This window comes from Pagrus major, chromosome 4 (assembly GCF_040436345.1).
Source record: "Pagrus major chromosome 4, Pma_NU_1.0".
NCBI lineage: Eukaryota > Metazoa > Chordata > Actinopteri > Spariformes > Sparidae > Pagrus > Pagrus major.
In genome coordinates this window covers 26,620,223-26,637,381 of record NC_133218.1, presented here as the reverse complement: position 1 = coordinate 26,637,381, position 17,159 = coordinate 26,620,223, and the positions used below count along the sequence as shown (strand labels likewise).

Genomic DNA, 17,159 nt, shown 5'->3' with positions numbered 1-17,159 from the left:
AGCCAGACCCCATCCACAATCACCAGGAATCACCTACTGACTGATATAAAAAAAATTATATAATTAACAGTGACAGAGCAGGTGCAGTAGTTTGGCAACAGTTTGTATCATTATCATTTATAGTCACAGGCTACAGTGCAATACTTAAGGGGAGACACTACAGGGGAAAACACCACTTTTTCATGCAGTGGCCACTTTCTAAAAAAATGATTTTTGTCATACTCTGAGCCATAAATCTCCACTTCAAAGGCACATGTAAACACCAAACTTCCAAGTTTTATTCCATTCTATATTCTGAAGGTTTTTACAGAGGGCTTTGTTCATATACATGTGTAATTCATAGCCTGATTTGTATAATATCCTATCCTGTAAACATGGCAATTTTGATTTTATCTTATGTTCCAAGTTCCATTCTGGAGATGTATGTAAACCAGTGCATTTTAAATACTTAATGCACATTTGCGTATTTAAATATACAATTTCAGAAAACTTGTAAAACAAAAGCAAGTGTCTTAATGTACGTAATCATCTGGGGAAGTTTCATGGTGATATCTTTTTACCCCATTCACCTGTAGTGTCTCCCCTGAAATTGTGACACAGCTGAAGCTTGAGGTTGAAGTTAAAATAGTAAAGTGCGAGGCAGGCACACGGCCATGCTTCTTATGAGGTAGTTGAACCATTGCTAGGTAACTAGAGAAACAAGAACTCATCAGAATGAAATAAAGGCCCAAATGACATACAGAGCTTAACATTTCAATAGTTATGGTTAGTATGGTCTGAAACTGAATGTCAGGCTGAACACTAAACTAAATTAATAGTTACTTTCATGAGCATATCTATTCTTCCAATTAACTATTTTGATGGAAACATTGTATGATGCAAGATAAAAACAGGTTGTTTTTACTTGGATGAACCTGAGAGTTAATAATTATTGCATACATCATCAGCAGCCAAGTTAAACATTTATTTCACAGCCCTTATACAGCCTGACAGCACACACAGTCTTACTTGGGCGCAGACGGACTTGTGCACCTGCTGCAGTGCCTGAGTGTTTGAGACTCCTGCCCATCGAGAAGCTTGTGCGGTGTGCTGTGTCACGTTTGGAAGACAAAGGTACTTGATACCTCTTGGGGAGTGAAACACTTACAGCAGAGAACAAGTCGGGGTTATGCTGACATGTCCGGCACTTGGAGGTCAGGTTAGCAACAGGGTCCACTCTTGTTCCTCTTGTCCCACCCTTCTGATCAAACATGAAACAGTTTTCCTCTATGGTTTCTCCTTCTGGAGCCCTCTTGCCACTGACTCTCTGAGGATTCAGATGTGGTGATTTAATCGGTGGTAAGAATGTGAAGTTTTTAATGGGGACCACTGCATTATTAGGCCTATGGTTGTGCTTCTGTAGCTTAGTGGGCCTGTTCTGCAAAGGAGTCTCTGTGAGCATCCCTTCCTCCTCCATCTTCTCTTCCAGTAAGAGATCCGACATGGCCTTTTGCATTGCATCGAGGACAGGACACTCTGAGGCATCTTTCCCCAGACCTGCCTCAGCAGTGTTACTACACAAGCCCGTGTGCTGGTTTACTGGCATGGATTTCTTAAAGCTGTTACGTGGGCCCACATGAGACTCACAGTGGTGCTCTGCAGTGCTGAATGAGCTGTCTGCATTAGGGACTTGTGGGTCAACAACAGACAAGGGGGCCGGGCTGTCAACCTCCTCATGCTTTGGTTTCTTGTATCTCTTCTGAGTCACGAGTATGCAGCTCAGTGGGGCAACTCTGGCCCAACCTTTGACCTGTTTTAAATGAAATATGATATCAGTATAAAAACAATAAATGAAAGAATTAGAGTGCCAAGTCAATATATATTCAAATCAAAGTAACGTAATGGAAATTATGCCAATTTTGTTACTAGGGCTGCACAGTTAATTGAAATATTCTCAAAATCGCAACATGGCCAAGTGCAATATCCAAATCACATAAGCTGCAGTTTTTTGATAAATGTAAAATGTGTAACAAAACATCATTACAATGAAGAACTGTAGTGCCGCAATGTGTTGTTCTGGCCAACTAATCTTGCTCTCCAGATGTTAAGAAACCATGTTTGTTTGGTACAGAGACAACAGCGATCATCACAATTTTAATAGTTTTTTCAGTGAAAATGAAAATTGGGTTCCAAAAATGATGATTCCCACTAATCATAATTCACACTGCAGTTGTTACATCTGTCAAAATAGCCCCAACATGATTGTTTTTATCATGTCGTGCAGCCCTATTTGGTACCAATATCCCAAAAATACTATACAGATCAACAGGTGATGATATAATTAATCAAAAATTCATGCACAGATCTTTTGTACAGTTGTTCCTCTCATTTGATAAAGTAGATTAAATCATGCGGCCACTTCATTACAACCCCACCTATGATGACGATTCACAATTATTTTGATGTTTCTATTATTTTCAATGTTGTCATTATCATTCAAATTTGTTTTGATTTATGATTATGCATCTTCCTGTTGAAATGTTTGGATATATAAGACCTCATAAATATTGTAACATCTTGTAAAAGACGACGTTAATCTATGTCTGATGTAAAAGGGGACTCAAAACAAAATAAAATTAAAAAAACAAGTTAATGAAAATCATGTTGCCACCGTGACAGCGGACACTTATCAACATGTGCAACTGGTACAACCTACTTCAGCTAAATCAGATAAAAGCAGGCAGTAAACAGCTTTGCAGTAAGAAGATATTCATTCACTTACAGCTTCTTGCCAAACAGAGTAACAGTGATACTCATGTGGCTCCAGCTCTTTCAAGAAGTCCTCCTCACTGATGTCAAGGAGGGCATCAACTTGTGTCCTATCTGGTGTCTTGCAAGGAGGCTGCTCCCCTGCTGCGTCCTCCTGTGCTGGAAGCTGCTGGTCGGATCCATTCACAGCTGTGTGGTCCACTTCTTCTGAGGTCGCCATTATGAAGTTATCTCTTTCACTTCATGGTGATATCTGGGGGAAAAAGAGTTAACTAAGAAGCTAGGCTAGCTACATTGTTGAGTCACACAAACTCAACACACAATGGACTCACTTCACTCACCAAAAGGAACTAACACGAGTCCCTGCAGCATTTTAAACGTGTTGGTGTTATCATTCCCATACCCGCTGCTGCCTTTCGTGCTACTTTTCTCCCTGGTCGACACAGTTTTTTCCCCAAACACAAGCGCTGAAGGGGCGAATGCCTTCGGAGACGAGCGGCAACGCCGTCGTCATAGCAACCCGTAGAGGCTGCAGCGGAAGCCGTGACGTAGCGGAAAGGGGCGGGCCGAAGCGTCTGATCCATTATGAATTATTACATCTCTGTTATGCAATCCTATAATTCTTAATTTACACGGTAACCCCGCGGTAATCCGGTGATTTACACACCATGGGAGAGAGTACAGTGAAATAGAATAGAGGCTTGTGATAGGAAACGGTAAAAAAAAAAAAAAAAATAAAAATAAAATAAAAAATGACAGAAAATTGAATTAAAGTGTGGTGAAAATGTGTTTAATGCTTGTCTATCAGGGTCGCAGTAATGCTGCGACGTGGAGAAACAAAAGAGGAAGTTAACCGGTTCACACAAGTGAAGAAGGAAACCATTTTGGTCAGCTGGAACGTTGTGTTCTGCACGTAGACGTCAAACTGCGCGCTCACATCAGCTGTGTGTGCGCGTGTGCGTGTGTGTGTGTGTGTGTGTGTGTGTGTGTGTGAGAGAGAGAGAGAGAGAGAGAGAGAGAGAGCAGCATGTTCTTCACATGAAAACGGAGATGTGATGGTCGCTGCTCAGAGGGAGGTGTTCGTTTTTTATTCCTTTTCTGACAAGCGGACGGAGGGTTATGTTCTTCAAAAGCCGGTACATCACACTTCGCTGGCGCACATCACATCACAGCTTGGGTTTATTGGTCCAAAGTCGGCTTGTGACGCGGCCGGTGCACCTATCCGCGAGGGGGAACGCTGACACCTGACGGCTCCATCTCTGGACACGCGCCGGTCTTTCCCATCACGACCACTTCGGCTCTGCAGTGCGGGATCTGCTGCGTTTTATGGAAGCGGAGTCTTCGCACACTGTCGTGGTCATGCTGCCGCCAAAGAACTGCCTGCCGAGGAACTACAGCTGCATAGCTGGACTGTTCGGGAGCCTGGCAGCGGCAAACCCGCGGCTCGAAGATGGGGAAGATTTGGAAATAATGAATGGCACCTGTGAGCCCATTGAGAACACCGTCGTGGACGAGAGACCGCGGGGCAGGGAGCTCTTCCTGAAGCCTCCACAGAGTCCCAGCCTGCGTCGGAGATGCAAGTCGCTGCCCACGCCCACAGAGAGAGCAAAGTTAGAGATCTCCCGCAGCAGGAGTCCTACCAGTGAGAAAAAGGTCCGGTTCGCCGACTCCCTGGGTCTGGAGCTCATCTCAGTGAAGCACTTCGATGACACAGATGAGCCAGAGGTGCCGGAGCGCATACTGGCAAAACTCCCCAAAGGACCCCTCCACCTTAATCACATGGAAACTAAATTCCCCCGGGGTCCATCACATTCTGTGTTCATGGAGTTGCAGTTCACCAACCCAGGCACACTCCCCGGCTTTGAGCAGAAAGTGAGGGAGGTGAAAGTCATGCTGGAGAGCGTGGAGGCAGACGAGTTCAGCCTCTCCGGGTTTGTGCGCGTGTTGAATCTGGCCTTTGAAAAGAGCGTCCATTTGCGCTATTCTCTAAACAACTGGATAACATTCATGGACAGTTTGGCGTCCTATGTCCCCAGCTCCAGCGACGGTGTCACTGATCAGTTCCGCTTCAAGGTCGTCATGCCCACCTACCTCGACAACGGAGGCACACTGCAGTTCGCAATTAAGTACTGTGTCGGCGGGCAGGAGTTCTGGGACAATAACAATGGGAACAACTACAAAGTGCGGCGTCACCGGTTCAAGATGTCCCCACCGCGGGAGTGGGAGAATGGATGGATTCACTTTATCTGAGCTCTGTCGTATGCAGTGGGCACACTGCGTGCGTAATTTGCGCGTAATTGATCCCCGGGTACCTTAATTCTGACTGTAGCCTGTTAAAGATTATTTTGTTCAGCCATTGTCAGCTACACACTGAAAACGACTTCCCACAGTAAATCAAATATTTGGTAACAGATTGAGTGTATAAGCCCTTGGATATAGGTGCCTGATGTGGGATGCTGTTAGATAATTTGCCTTGATGTCAGGGCGCTGTACAGCTTGGTGCCCTTTGGGAGGGCATGTTCACGTTATGTAATGTTGAGACACGTGCCACGGAAAACGTGCCGGGCAATGCCGACCTCAGGCATCACTGTTCCTTTCGGGAGATGCGATCAATTTGTACATTGGTGTGGGAGAATATTTAAATTATCGGTTTGGTTTTGCATGTGCGCAAAAATGTCGGCTTAACGGGAAGAATGAAGCATCACATCTTGGCTGGTGTGAACCTATAGGCTGGGGGGACACAACGTGTTGCTGAGACGACAGACAGACAAATGGCGCAGGTTTCATTCAAGAAAATTCAGTGTTTAATTTCCCACTATCATGGTAGTGAAAATGCCTTATTTTAAGCCATGATGTGGGACTTGTGCATTGAATGTTGTACAGTATTTTCTTCAGTAGGCTTGAATAGATTATTAGGTGGTCATCATCATTACACTTCTGTTTTAAAATAAGGCCAACAGGCACTGGGAATGAGTTGGTGTCCATTACCTGTGGCCTTCCAATCCAGGGACATTATACTTAGTCATAAATCTACCTTTCAGCCATACATTTGCACCAATTGTACAATTTGTACTAATTGTAAAAATGATTAATGAAAGTATTTTGACTGATTCCAAAATCAAGTAGGGCCTCACTAAAATCAGAAGTTTTCTTTTCGAAAAGTGTCCCCAAATTAAAACTGCATCATTCATATTCCATCAAATCACGAAAGCTATACTGTGCTGAGATAGGAAGTTGTTGTTTTTTTTTCTGAATGAACCCCTTGAACATGGTTGTTGTCCCCGACCCCAAGGAAAAGAAATCTGGTAGCTGTTTGCAAGGTTAAATTTACCTCAGATGACTGGACTCTTCTTCAGGTTGATCGTTATTTTCGAAGCATTTTTTTATTCCAACGCAGAGAAGTGTTTCTGTACATTTACAGATTGAAAACACAGTGCTCATTCATTTCTGATGGCCCGATTGCACTGTGTAACTCGAGTTTTTCAGAGCAGTAGACAAAGTAGCATTACTATCACACCACACGACTGTGTTTAACCGGCACCTCTCCTCAGTCACCACTGTGCAAGACTAGTGCTGCTCCTTACACCCCAAGTGTATTGAACCACATGACCGGCTGACATCTCCATCCTTAGATGGCAAACTGTTGCTGACTACTTCATTTCCGTACCACAAGCCTTGATGTATGTTACACTCACAGTCCTCTCCAGACATCAGCTAACGTTACAATCTATGTTCTTTTATTAATTCGTTCTTCCAGACATGCTCTCAATCATTTCTTATCATTAACGCTGTGTTTATGGCAAACCGGCTTGCATGTTGTAGGCAAATGAGTTTTCCTAAATGCAGGCTTTTTTAAAAAATTACTTGTATGATATTATCAATGTAGAAAGTTGAGGACTCCAGGTGAGCAAGCAGACGAGAGGCCGGCAGGGTGCTTTTAATTCCAGCACTCTGCCTGTAATCTGAACATCACTCTGTCCTTTGTTTACATCATCGGGGCCTCAGAGGGAGGCTCTCCATTTAATGAGGCCATCAGGTGGGGATGTGGATAAAGACTATTCCTGTAACCACTTAGTTTTTGGAGCAGCTCCACTGTGAATCCATCAGTGATGTTTATCTCTAAATCTGACACAGTTGTCGAGCATGACAAAATAGTTTTGCTGAAGTGAGTTGAGACCGGCACTGAATTGATATTTGCTTTCACCACATGTATCATGAACAGAGCTGCGTTTCTCTCACGTGTTTATTTAAATACACTGTGGATGTAAAAGGTCCGGCCATCGCAGAGCTTATATTGTGTGTTATGTTGTTAGATCGGTGGCATATTGTCCGCTTTGGTCTGTGTACAATTTGTTCAAGTGTCCATGCCATGTAATACCAGAAAGCATTCATTATCCAGGCTGAGACTACTGATTTGGGTACAAAGAGATGCATCAATAGCAATCGGTCGCTGCCAACACAGACTTTACTTTTACCATTTTTGTTTTAACATTTAACAGGATTTGCTCAAATAACTCAGTGTACATTTGGGATTGCCTGACACAAATAACAACATGAACATGATGCTTTTTCCATGTTCCATCACATGTGACTCCACACCGCTGCTGTTATTGGTGCATCCCTCCCATGATGAAAATGAAGGGCTTCTGGTCTGATCTTCACCTCAATGTAAACATAGCATTTTGCATCAGAACTCACTGATATATAGATGTGTATGTAAATGTGTAAATGTTTCATATTGAATGTCTTCCTATTACTGTTCTATTGTGTGTGTATTTTGAAGCATCTTTAAAGCAGAACTGAGAGGTGTGAGAGGGACAAGTTTGCTATGTGATGTGAAAGTTGGAAGATGAATTATGAGCCCAAACTAAAGCACACTTATTGCTGAATTAAATAATCGCGCTTTTCTTCAAGATCATTTAAAATAAGGCTGCTTGTCAAATTGGTAATACTGCTAACTGTGAGCATTTGTCTCAAAGTGATGTTGCAGACTTTTCCCTGAAATATGAACTATGTACCAACATGTGAGCAGTGTTTCTGAAATGAATATATTGGAAACCCCCTGTGCACAACTGTATATGTAAACTGCCTTACTCAAATATGAGATATAATAATAAGAGACATGAAGCACAGATGGAAAAAGGAAAGTGCTTGTTGGTTAAGAAATAAAGTCATTTCAGATGGATGAAAACATGCGGACTGTAGAAGATGATGAAGGCTCATATCTGGGCAAGATAGATAATGTAAAATGCACTTTGGCATTTGATAACTTTTATCAAGAGCGACTTATGATTGTAGCGAACAGACTGAGTCAAAGCAGGTCTAATGCACTTTGAGTGAGAACAAGGAAAGGGGCAGGGTTGCAAGTCACTATAAATATGAAAGCTTCTCCTGTGAATAGCTACTAATTGAAGATGTTTTCAATTCTTTGTTCTGTTGACTTCTCTTTTCTCTCACTGTGGAAAGCCTAATTCACTTCTGTCTTATTTATAACCATTGTAAGGCTGAATTTATTTCAGTGAGTTTTTTTTGGTTTTGTTAATCCTATGCAACCTCTTTTGTGTTGTAACATCTGCAGTCACCTGACTGTGTTCATCTCTACTGTGTGTTTTTTTCCTCTCTTTGCAGTGAATGTTAACCATGTTTGCATGTACAGCTCTAACATACCATTGCATACGTTTAGTTTTTAATGTAACCAATATTTTTGTTAAAACATCGGTTAATAAAGGCATTTGTGATGGAAACCAAACACTCTGTCAGTGCTACGATCAAAAGTGACCATTTCTCCCTAAACATTGAACACAATCTGTTGCACTATTACAGTGTAATCACACCTATCGTTCCTAAATCTCTTATACTCTAGCAAAGCTTCACTGTTTCTACTATGATAACTGACAACATTACTGTGATACACGTGCCTGCAGAGCTGTTCACATGTGTGTCCCCAAGGTGTCAAACCATTAGGTCAGCTGAACATCTCATTATCAAAGGGCTGCAGCCGGTCCCCATTCATGAAGCAGCACACTGCAGTGGGCTGAAGTCATCGCCATTATAGACACGGCTGCAGACATGTCCTTGAATCGATTGCAGTCTGACACCACGCCCCCTTTCCTGTTTATGAAAGGGAGGGGAGGGAGCTTGAAGCAGGAAGAAGTGCAGCAAAGCTGAGCAAAGGCTCAGCAACCAGAATATAAAGGAAATTACATATAAAGCTAATGATAATATAGTATGTTTGACTTTTTTTCTACTTTTGGTTACGACCCCCAGTGTAAAAATGAGTACAGCTATCTGTAGAGAGAGTTAATGCAGCTGTTTGCAATGATGGAATGTAACTATGTACATCTGCTCAAGTACTGTCCTTAAGTACAATTTTGAGGTACTTGCACTTTCCCTTTTTTGATACTAAGTTTATTTGATAAGTGCACTTACTACTTTGCAGACTGCATGCTGCATCAAAGTCAAAGTAACACATTTTTGAGTGAATTAAAAACAAAATTAGTTCATTTTACAAGTAGTCGGTTGACTCACACAGCATGTAGTATCTAAATTTACAGCAGTCTATGTATAATTTACTTTAACATGATTGCCAAAAAGTCACTTTTTAAACATATATGAGTAATTTTAATATCAGATACTTTCAGACTTTTACTATTCATATGGGTCACTTTCGCTTTAACCAAAGTAATATTTTAACATGATATCTTTACTTTTAATCAACTATGCGACTGGGTACTTTTAACAACAGTGAAATCTTCGATAAATTGTAAGTCTACAGTTAATTCAGCGTTAGTTATTGTTTATTTCACTGTTAACAAACATTGAAATGCTTTACAAACTATTTATTAAGCTGTACTTAAACTGTAAAGGTTATAAACATCAGCTGCAACTTTATAATGGCCATCCAAATAATGTTTATAGATTAACTACACAGTGTTTATTAACTATTTACAAATCATTCTAAACATCAGTGGCAACTTAGCAATAAACAGTTGCTTAAAGGTCATATTGATAACATGTTTTTGTAGACAATTCTCTCTTTTTTTTATAATACATCTACATAGCTTGTAGAAATGTGCAGAAAAAAGTATCTCTTTTCCTTAAAAACATTATTATAATTTTGAAGTAATAATTTAGAAAATGTTTGTCGGGTCCAAATTGATTTTTTTGTTTACTTCTGTTTAAGAATGCTGACGGCTAGTGCCAGCTTCTAACAAGGTTTGTGAGCCAAAAGTGTAATGCCGTTGGTAGCACGCAGTATCTGTGTTTTTACATTAGCTTTACCTAGCCAACATTAGCAATGTTAGCTACAACACACTGGCGGTGTTGCGACGTGAATGCAGTGGTAGGGGGAGATGGAATGCCACATTTAGTGGCTGAATATTATCATTATAACTTTACGTTATTTTCTATATGGCTGTTTGAACAGCAAAGACTTAATGTGTAGAGGAATTTTTTTTTAAAGGGGCTCTATATTACAATTTGTAGCAATTTACATGTATTAATCAGTTCTTTATTGGCTATATGTGTGCAGACGGTAAAAAAGAGACCTTCCCTGTCTCTCCCAGTTGCCTATACAAACCTGTGGAGTTGTTTAATGCTGCTGGACTGTGGATTTCTTTATGGAGGACTCGGTCGGATTTTCCGCGATAGTCCAAAGGATGAGACTGAGTACCTCGTCTCAGTGCCACTCTCTCATCGCTAACAGAGATCATCAGTGGCTAATGTTGGTTTAGAAATGGAGTCCGCTAACATGAGCTAACAACCAGTTTCCAGCACAACACAGCAGTTCCATGGAGCCCCTTTAAGATGTGCCAACCACAATAGATCTTAACAATATAAAGCATCCTCATGTCTCAGCATCACATATGGCCATGCATACTCATGCTTACAATATGCATTGGTTCATAACTTATCAGTGGTGTAGTTCAATCACACACTTTCTGTTGTCATGAGAGTTTTTGGTTAGCAAATAGCAAAACACAATTGATTTAAAACCTCTTTATCTGTAAGAATCAATCACAATCGATCTCTTAATAGCATGAGTAATTCTTAGACAGGAAATAATAAGCCAGCTAGCATGCAATTAATCAAAGCCACAGTCTCCAGAGTCCATCAACAAAGCCTCCAACTCTTTCATTAACAGAATTAAATGGCTGATAATGGCACTGTAATTCAATATGTTCTTGAACCTGGAGGTTTTTTGTTTGGAGAGGTGACACAATGACGTGTGCTGCATTTAAAGCTTTGTCCGTGCTCTTTTAGCAAGTGTACGTTTTTCATGTTGTGCATTGGGGGGGCATCTCTGTCAGATTAGGAACATGATCCTGCTTAATCTCCATGTAAACCTGAGGCGATGTTGACTGAGCAGTGACAGCCCACAGTCAGAGGAAGTTGAGTTCAACTTTGCTTACTTTTGGTTGTGTTGAAGGCATCCTGACAGTTTGTAGCTGCTCTGCAGTCAGCATTTCAGCAACCATGTCAGTGTGAATCCATATGGCCAGTCAATGAAAACCTGCTGTGAGATTCCAATTTAATTCTATAATTAGAGCAACCCAGCGGCTCGCTTGAAGTGGAAAAGCAGTTAATTCTCCTGATTTAAGATAAAGAGATTAAAAACGTCTAACGTCAGTAAGTGGTGAAGCAGGAAATTAAGATATGCACAGTTTGATTTGACTGCAGCGGGGCACATTTGTCTTTGACTATGGAAAGATACATTTGATATATATAAATATCAACCACTCATTTTGCAGCAAAATGTACTTTTTAGAATGAGTATGTCATCAATAATACCATCATATATATCAGAAAAGTGCATGTGTTGTCATTGTCTATGTAATTACCAAGCCGCGGTAATCAGGAAGCACTGTCATGCTGGGCTTATATAACTGCTGTGTGCATGTGATGATGACGCTGTGATTGTTCTCTCCCTCCAGCACCTGACATCATGAGACTGCAACCACAGAGCCATTTCCATCCCACCTGCGCAGCATCTTCCCACCTCATCCAAACTGTGGCCTTAGGCTCTAATAACGCGGCCAAGACAATGCACACACAGGTGTCATGATTTCAAGTTTAAATCATTCATGTGAGGCACTCAGGGATATGGTGTGCCATGAGATTAACTCTGACTCAGCAGCAGCTGGGGCTGCCGTGTAGGGTACAGCCATAACCTCGTCTCAGTGAGCAGCACTGGACCTGAATAATGAATTGGCTAAATAATCTTTTGCAGCTTTGGAAAATTCATTGTGTTGTTTCTTCTCACACAAACGAGATGACTTCCATGTTCCTTTGATCACAGCGGTTACTCTTGCATTATTCCTCTTTATATTCACTAAATCACACATCATGTTGCTTTCTCCGAAACCTCTTGTTTAAAGATGAAATTTCTCCCACGTCTCTCAACACATTCTCACTCATACGCACTTATATCCACTGACTCACAGAGAGGAAAAAATCAGGTGTGGCAGGAGTCAGACTGAATCTTTGTCAAACAGTCTGCTCGCTTTCTTTTCTCATCCTCTTTATCACACATTTTATTTTCTCCTTCTCACAAAAGTCTCTCTTTCTTAGTTATTTTATCATTTTCTTTCACTCTTTGTTATCACTGTATCACCTTATTTAGATGCAACTGTGTTCAATTTTTATGAAAGCACATGTGAACCCAAACAAATCACACAATGCATGTGTTTATCATGTGAATATGCCACAAAATGTCTGAAAACCACGTTTTCCGCACGTGCATTTATATCACGTGAAGTGCAGTTTCACATGTTGAAGTCACATGTGCATTTTAATAGTTCACAAAGACTTAGATAGACATCATGAAGTATTGATGGAGGAGGAAGCCCAAGATGCTGCAGGAAGTGCAGCAGAGTGAAAAAATGGCAGGTTTTGCTTTTGTCCCATTCATGTGAAGTACTATTAGGAGGTCAGCTATACTCGTGTACACAGACAGCTCCACTACACAATAAGTTAAACAAAAAGACTGACATATACACATACACAAAGAGCCCAAAAAAGATTATATAATACAGGGGGTTCATCTGTATCTGTGGGAAGCTTTATTTTTGTGTAGCGCTCTCAGAGGAAGTTTCCACTATCTTGAAAATGTCTGTTTAAAGAGAAAGACTGATGACATGTTTCCCCACACACCATATTTAGACATGGTGAAGGAACTCAGTGAGAGAGGCTAAAAAGGAAATACTTTCCTTACAAAACAATGGCCTTGTGCCATAACCGCATACCCTAGAAGCTTCTGTGTGAGAAGCTTCCATAGAGACAAAGAATTGACCCCTACATAATTACTGCTGTACTTCAGTAACACTGAGCTTAAATTATGTTGTTATTTGCTTAATGTTGTTGCAGTGCTTGGAAATGGCACAGAATACATAGATATTTGTATAATAACAGCATATAACAACTGGCGATGCAGTCGCAGCCGGTGTTCACATTCCAACCCAGTGCTACATTATTGCATGAGGACTCATTAGTCGTGGGCAGGACCACACCCATCTTTTCTGCCTTCATTTTTTTAATCTCAACTACACACTCAAGCTGCACTAGAGTAGACAGCAATGATTGGAACTGGGTTACAGTGATCCGTGACTTAAAACAAATGCCGGCCAGTGGTGTAAAGTGGTAGGCCAATGGCCCCATTTCCTACCCCCCCTAGTTCTGGCACCCTTGCTCTGACCACGCCCCCCTAGAACCGCGCACCTGTAAAGTTTTGTGACAGTGTCTTGCATGGTTATGACACTATGGTGCTGACAAAAATGTGTCCACAGACAGAGACAGACATATAAACAACTGCCAAGATACTGAACAACTCTTCTTGTGTCTCCAGGAACCACACACATAAACTCACAAGTTGAAAATATTACCAGCAGACACCATCACATGTGAAAACAATCTCAAAATGTGAACAGGGTCATTCAAAGTGATGAAGCTATCAAGAATTATCACGCTAATCTGCAACTCCCCTAATCTTTACAAAGGCTTATAATGAGTTTGAGCTAAATTGCTGTCCGGCCACAACTTTAGTGTTTTGATTCAATCTCACAGAGTCAGTTTAGTATCTGAAAAGCTAGAAATTTCCTTCAGGAGTTGGTTGAGACCAAAAACAGTGCTAAAAGAGTGTAACGGTTGAACTTACAAGGTGGCCAGAGACACGACTCCAAATGAATGATAATGCTTCTTCGTAATGGCGGGATGTGTAAATAAACATCTGTTTGCCATCAAACAATCATCAACTTCAAAGGTGGTGGTATGTCAATGGTGCGTTTACATCTTGTTTTGCTGTTAATTTTACTCAGGAATACAAAATATCCACCTTTTAATTTGTAGACGATCGAAACTGTATTAATGTTGACTTGTTTAAAACAACAAAATGTAACTTCCTGGAGAAAGATAGTTGAGTGCAGAGTCTCATCTCCAGATCGTCAAATACTGATGTCAGGTCAGAGAGGACATCAGCTTGTCCCCTAAGGAGATCTCTCCCTCCCAGGGAATAGAGTTCAGGTGTGAGGAGTGTGTTGTATACACACTAATGATTTATCATGCTAGCTGACAGACTGTGCTTTCTCATGTTTGGGTTCGGAATTGTTTTATCTTACTGAAAAGCTGTGTGGTCTGACTATGACCCGAACATTGCTGATGGAGGAAGACGGAACACAAAGTGTTATTTTATGTTGTTACAGGATTGTGAAATTCATGTCATCAGTCATCTTCATTGGAGACATTAAGGCTGATTCAGTTGTTCTGCATTCATTGTTCTGTTGCTATTAGCTTTCAGGCAAGCTGGCAAAGCAGTTTCACAAGTTGGATGATTAATAAGTAAATGACATGCAGTAACACCTTAGTTGTATGGTTGAATACTGTTTTATGCAGCTACCATGGATTAAAATGTTAACATTAAATAGCACATTATATTTGCAGTATATTTAAACATAATTTCCCCAAATGCTTGCACAGATCTGGTCATGCTATACAATGGGTAGGCTACTCTGTTACAGATGTTATGTCATATGCAGCAAATGGAAAATGTCAAACATAAGTATCCTGAAAAGTAATAGTCTGGTCCTTTGTGCGTGAGATGTGAATCCAAAGAGCTGTATGGGCGGGCTTCTCTACCATCAATAACTGATTAGTATGCTGCTGATCTCCTTCTAGACCTCCCAGGTCTACCAGACCTTGCTTATGTAATAAAACAGCAAAGTTGTGTTTCATATGAGCACAGCTTGAGTCATTGCACCAGAGAATATTGCTCTGAATAAAACAAAAGGTACATTTCCTTCCTCATTTTAAAGTGTTGCCCCTTTTTTTTCTTTCATTCTCCACTGTTTTCATTTTCTCTTATCACCACGCTCAAGTTATTTTATGTAATTCAGTTTCCAACCTGCTCCTCATCCCATGCATTTGCTGGTGCCCTCCAGTAAATCAAATGTTTCCTTCTCCATTCTGTTCATTAGTCTCCCCTCCTTCTTCCTCCGTCTACACTTGTTTCACTGTCCTTCATTCTCATTCTCTTTATCTGGTATTCAAATAACGCAATGAGCTTTCAGACCACTGCAGACACAGTAAATTTCCTGCACTGGCACCAGGGAACAACTCTGGGTCTGAGGCAAACTCATAAATAATCTACTGATCGAGACTGTTTCCATTCTTTCATCAGCTCTGCGTCGTATCAGTCTGACCTTAGATGGATAAACAGCAAGCATCACGATGACAAACAGTTTGAAAGACCAACTTGGTAGGCACTTATATAAAAGCACACATCAGCGTGCACACAGACACAGACACACACACACACACACACACACACACACACACTGAAGGACCATGTGGTGAGAGGAGATAATCAGCGGAACATTAAGCATCATCGCTTCCCCACTGACAGGTCTGACACTCTAAAAATGGCCTGTCAGTCAGGTCAAGCTGGGTAACTTATTGAGGATTTTGGAAGGATTTACTCCTCGCAGCTAGAATTGGTGGCAAATGCAAGTTTGACACAGTGCCCATAAGACTTTTAAAAAAACATATGTAAGCCACAGGGGTATAAAGAGTAATCAGTTTAAGGATATAACTAATTAATTGTAACGGAATGTAACTAAGTACATTTACTCAAGAACTGTTACTAAGTACAAGTTTGAGATACTTTTACTATACTGATACTTCTCAGATTACAAACTGCATCAGAGCCAAAGTAATGGATTATCATATCAATTTATTATTTTGGCAAATCAGATTAAAACAAAATGATTCTGATAATCTGAAAAATATTGGGGTTCAATAATCATCCAGGGTAATAATCAGTCAACCTATAGCATACAGTACATACATGCATGTACTGTAATTTTAACTTTTGATACTTAAGCTACTGTATTATCAGATTATTTTAAGACTTTTACTCAAGTACTATTTGTTTGGGTTAAAGTAATATTTTAACATGACATCTTCACTTTTACTCAAGTAAGACTTTAGGATACTTTTTACTACACTGTGCATTAATGATAAAAGTATATACGTTACATTACATCAAAAAGTATGTGGACTAAAGTAGGTGGGCACCAAAAAAATATTTCCAGTATAAAATTGCTCAAAAACCATATTAATATGCTGCTATAAGAACATCTTGGGAAGCTCTCCCACAATCTGGCTGCAGGAGTTTGCTCCTGTTCACAGCACTGATCTTAAACAATGAAGCATTCAATTCATTCCAAAGGTGTCGGGTGGGGTTCTGTGCAAACTCAGAAAACTATTTCTTTATGTATCCTGTTTTGCTCACAGTGGCATTTTCATGTTAAAACAGGACAGGACCTGGAATCTAAGGGGCAAAACCATGAGAAAAATCCCCCTGACTAAAAATACACAAAAGTATGTAAATTGGGGACAGGCTGTGTTTGGATTTTTATTAGATAACGTAAACAAGGAGGAGGAAGATGCTTCTTAGATTTAAGAAGCCGGAAAATATAAGTGGAAAGGAGCCAAGAGGTGTGGCTGAGACGAGGCGGAGAGTGATTGCAGTAGTCTTGAGTGAAATTTTAGTTGAGCTGTATCCTGGTTTGTCGGGCATGACATTTTTAAGGCAGTGGTAGCTGCCCCCAATGCATGCTGGGACACTCTGTTCCCTGGGACTGTGGGTGAAACCTTTTAGTTAGATGAGCAATCTGGTTCACAAGTCATAAAAATGTGTGTGTGTTTGTGTGTGTGTGTTTGTAAGTCAATAAGGGTGCGTCACCCTTATTGATACTCAACAAGGCAAGGCAAGTTTATTTGTATAGCAGAATTCAGACACAAGGCAACTCAAAGTGCTTTGAACTGCATTTAAAACACATTAAAAACAAGTAGGAAGACATCAAGAAACAAAACATTAAAACAAGTTAAGAAAATAAGCTAAAATAGAATAGGTTTAA

The 17,159-nt window shown here is 40.6% G+C and overlaps 2 protein-coding genes across 3 annotated transcripts; one reads left to right on the top strand and one right to left on the bottom strand.

The window, feature by feature from the left end:
* Nucleotides 1-899: 899 nt before the first annotated feature.
* Nucleotides 900-3,399, bottom strand: LOC140995058 (uncharacterized). 2 transcript variants are annotated; one of them, XM_073464954.1, is made up of 3 exons: nucleotides 3,090-3,399; nucleotides 2,762-3,001; nucleotides 900-1,789 (listed from the first exon to the last, which is right to left on the bottom strand). In XM_073464954.1, exons 2-3 carry the CDS (start codon nucleotides 2,966-2,968, stop codon nucleotides 956-958), a joined length of 1,041 nt encoding a protein of 346 aa, XP_073321055.1. In that variant the 5' UTR covers nucleotides 2,969-3,001; nucleotides 3,090-3,399; the 3' UTR covers nucleotides 900-955. The 2 variants fall into 2 exon arrangements, with proteins under 2 accessions (XP_073321055.1, XP_073321056.1); XM_073464955.1 differs by having other exon boundaries at nucleotides 2,762-3,101.
* A 391-nt stretch (nucleotides 3,400-3,790) lies between these two features.
* Nucleotides 3,791-8,497, top strand: LOC140995286 (protein phosphatase 1 regulatory subunit 3E). The gene has a single exon (XM_073465265.1). It carries the CDS (start codon nucleotides 4,075-4,077, stop codon nucleotides 4,996-4,998), a length of 924 nt encoding a protein of 307 aa, XP_073321366.1. The 5' UTR covers nucleotides 3,791-4,074; the 3' UTR covers nucleotides 4,999-8,497.
* The last annotated feature ends 8,662 nt before the right edge of the window (nucleotides 8,498-17,159 follow it).

What these genes read in the sequence shown, in the direction of transcription:
- LOC140995058 (XM_073464954.1), bottom strand. Translation starts at nt 2,968, where the DNA reads ATGGCGACCTCAGAAGAAGTGGACCACACAGCTGTGAATGGATCCGAC. An exon ending in ACTCTGTTTGGCAAGAAGCT is followed by an intron (nt 1,790 to 2,761) that starts GTAAGTGAATGA and finishes CATTTAAAACAG; the next exon opens with GTCAAAGGTTGGGCCAGAGT.
- LOC140995286 (XM_073465265.1), top strand. Translation starts at nt 4,075, where the DNA reads ATGGAAGCGGAGTCTTCGCACACTGTCGTGGTCATGCTGCCGCCAAAG.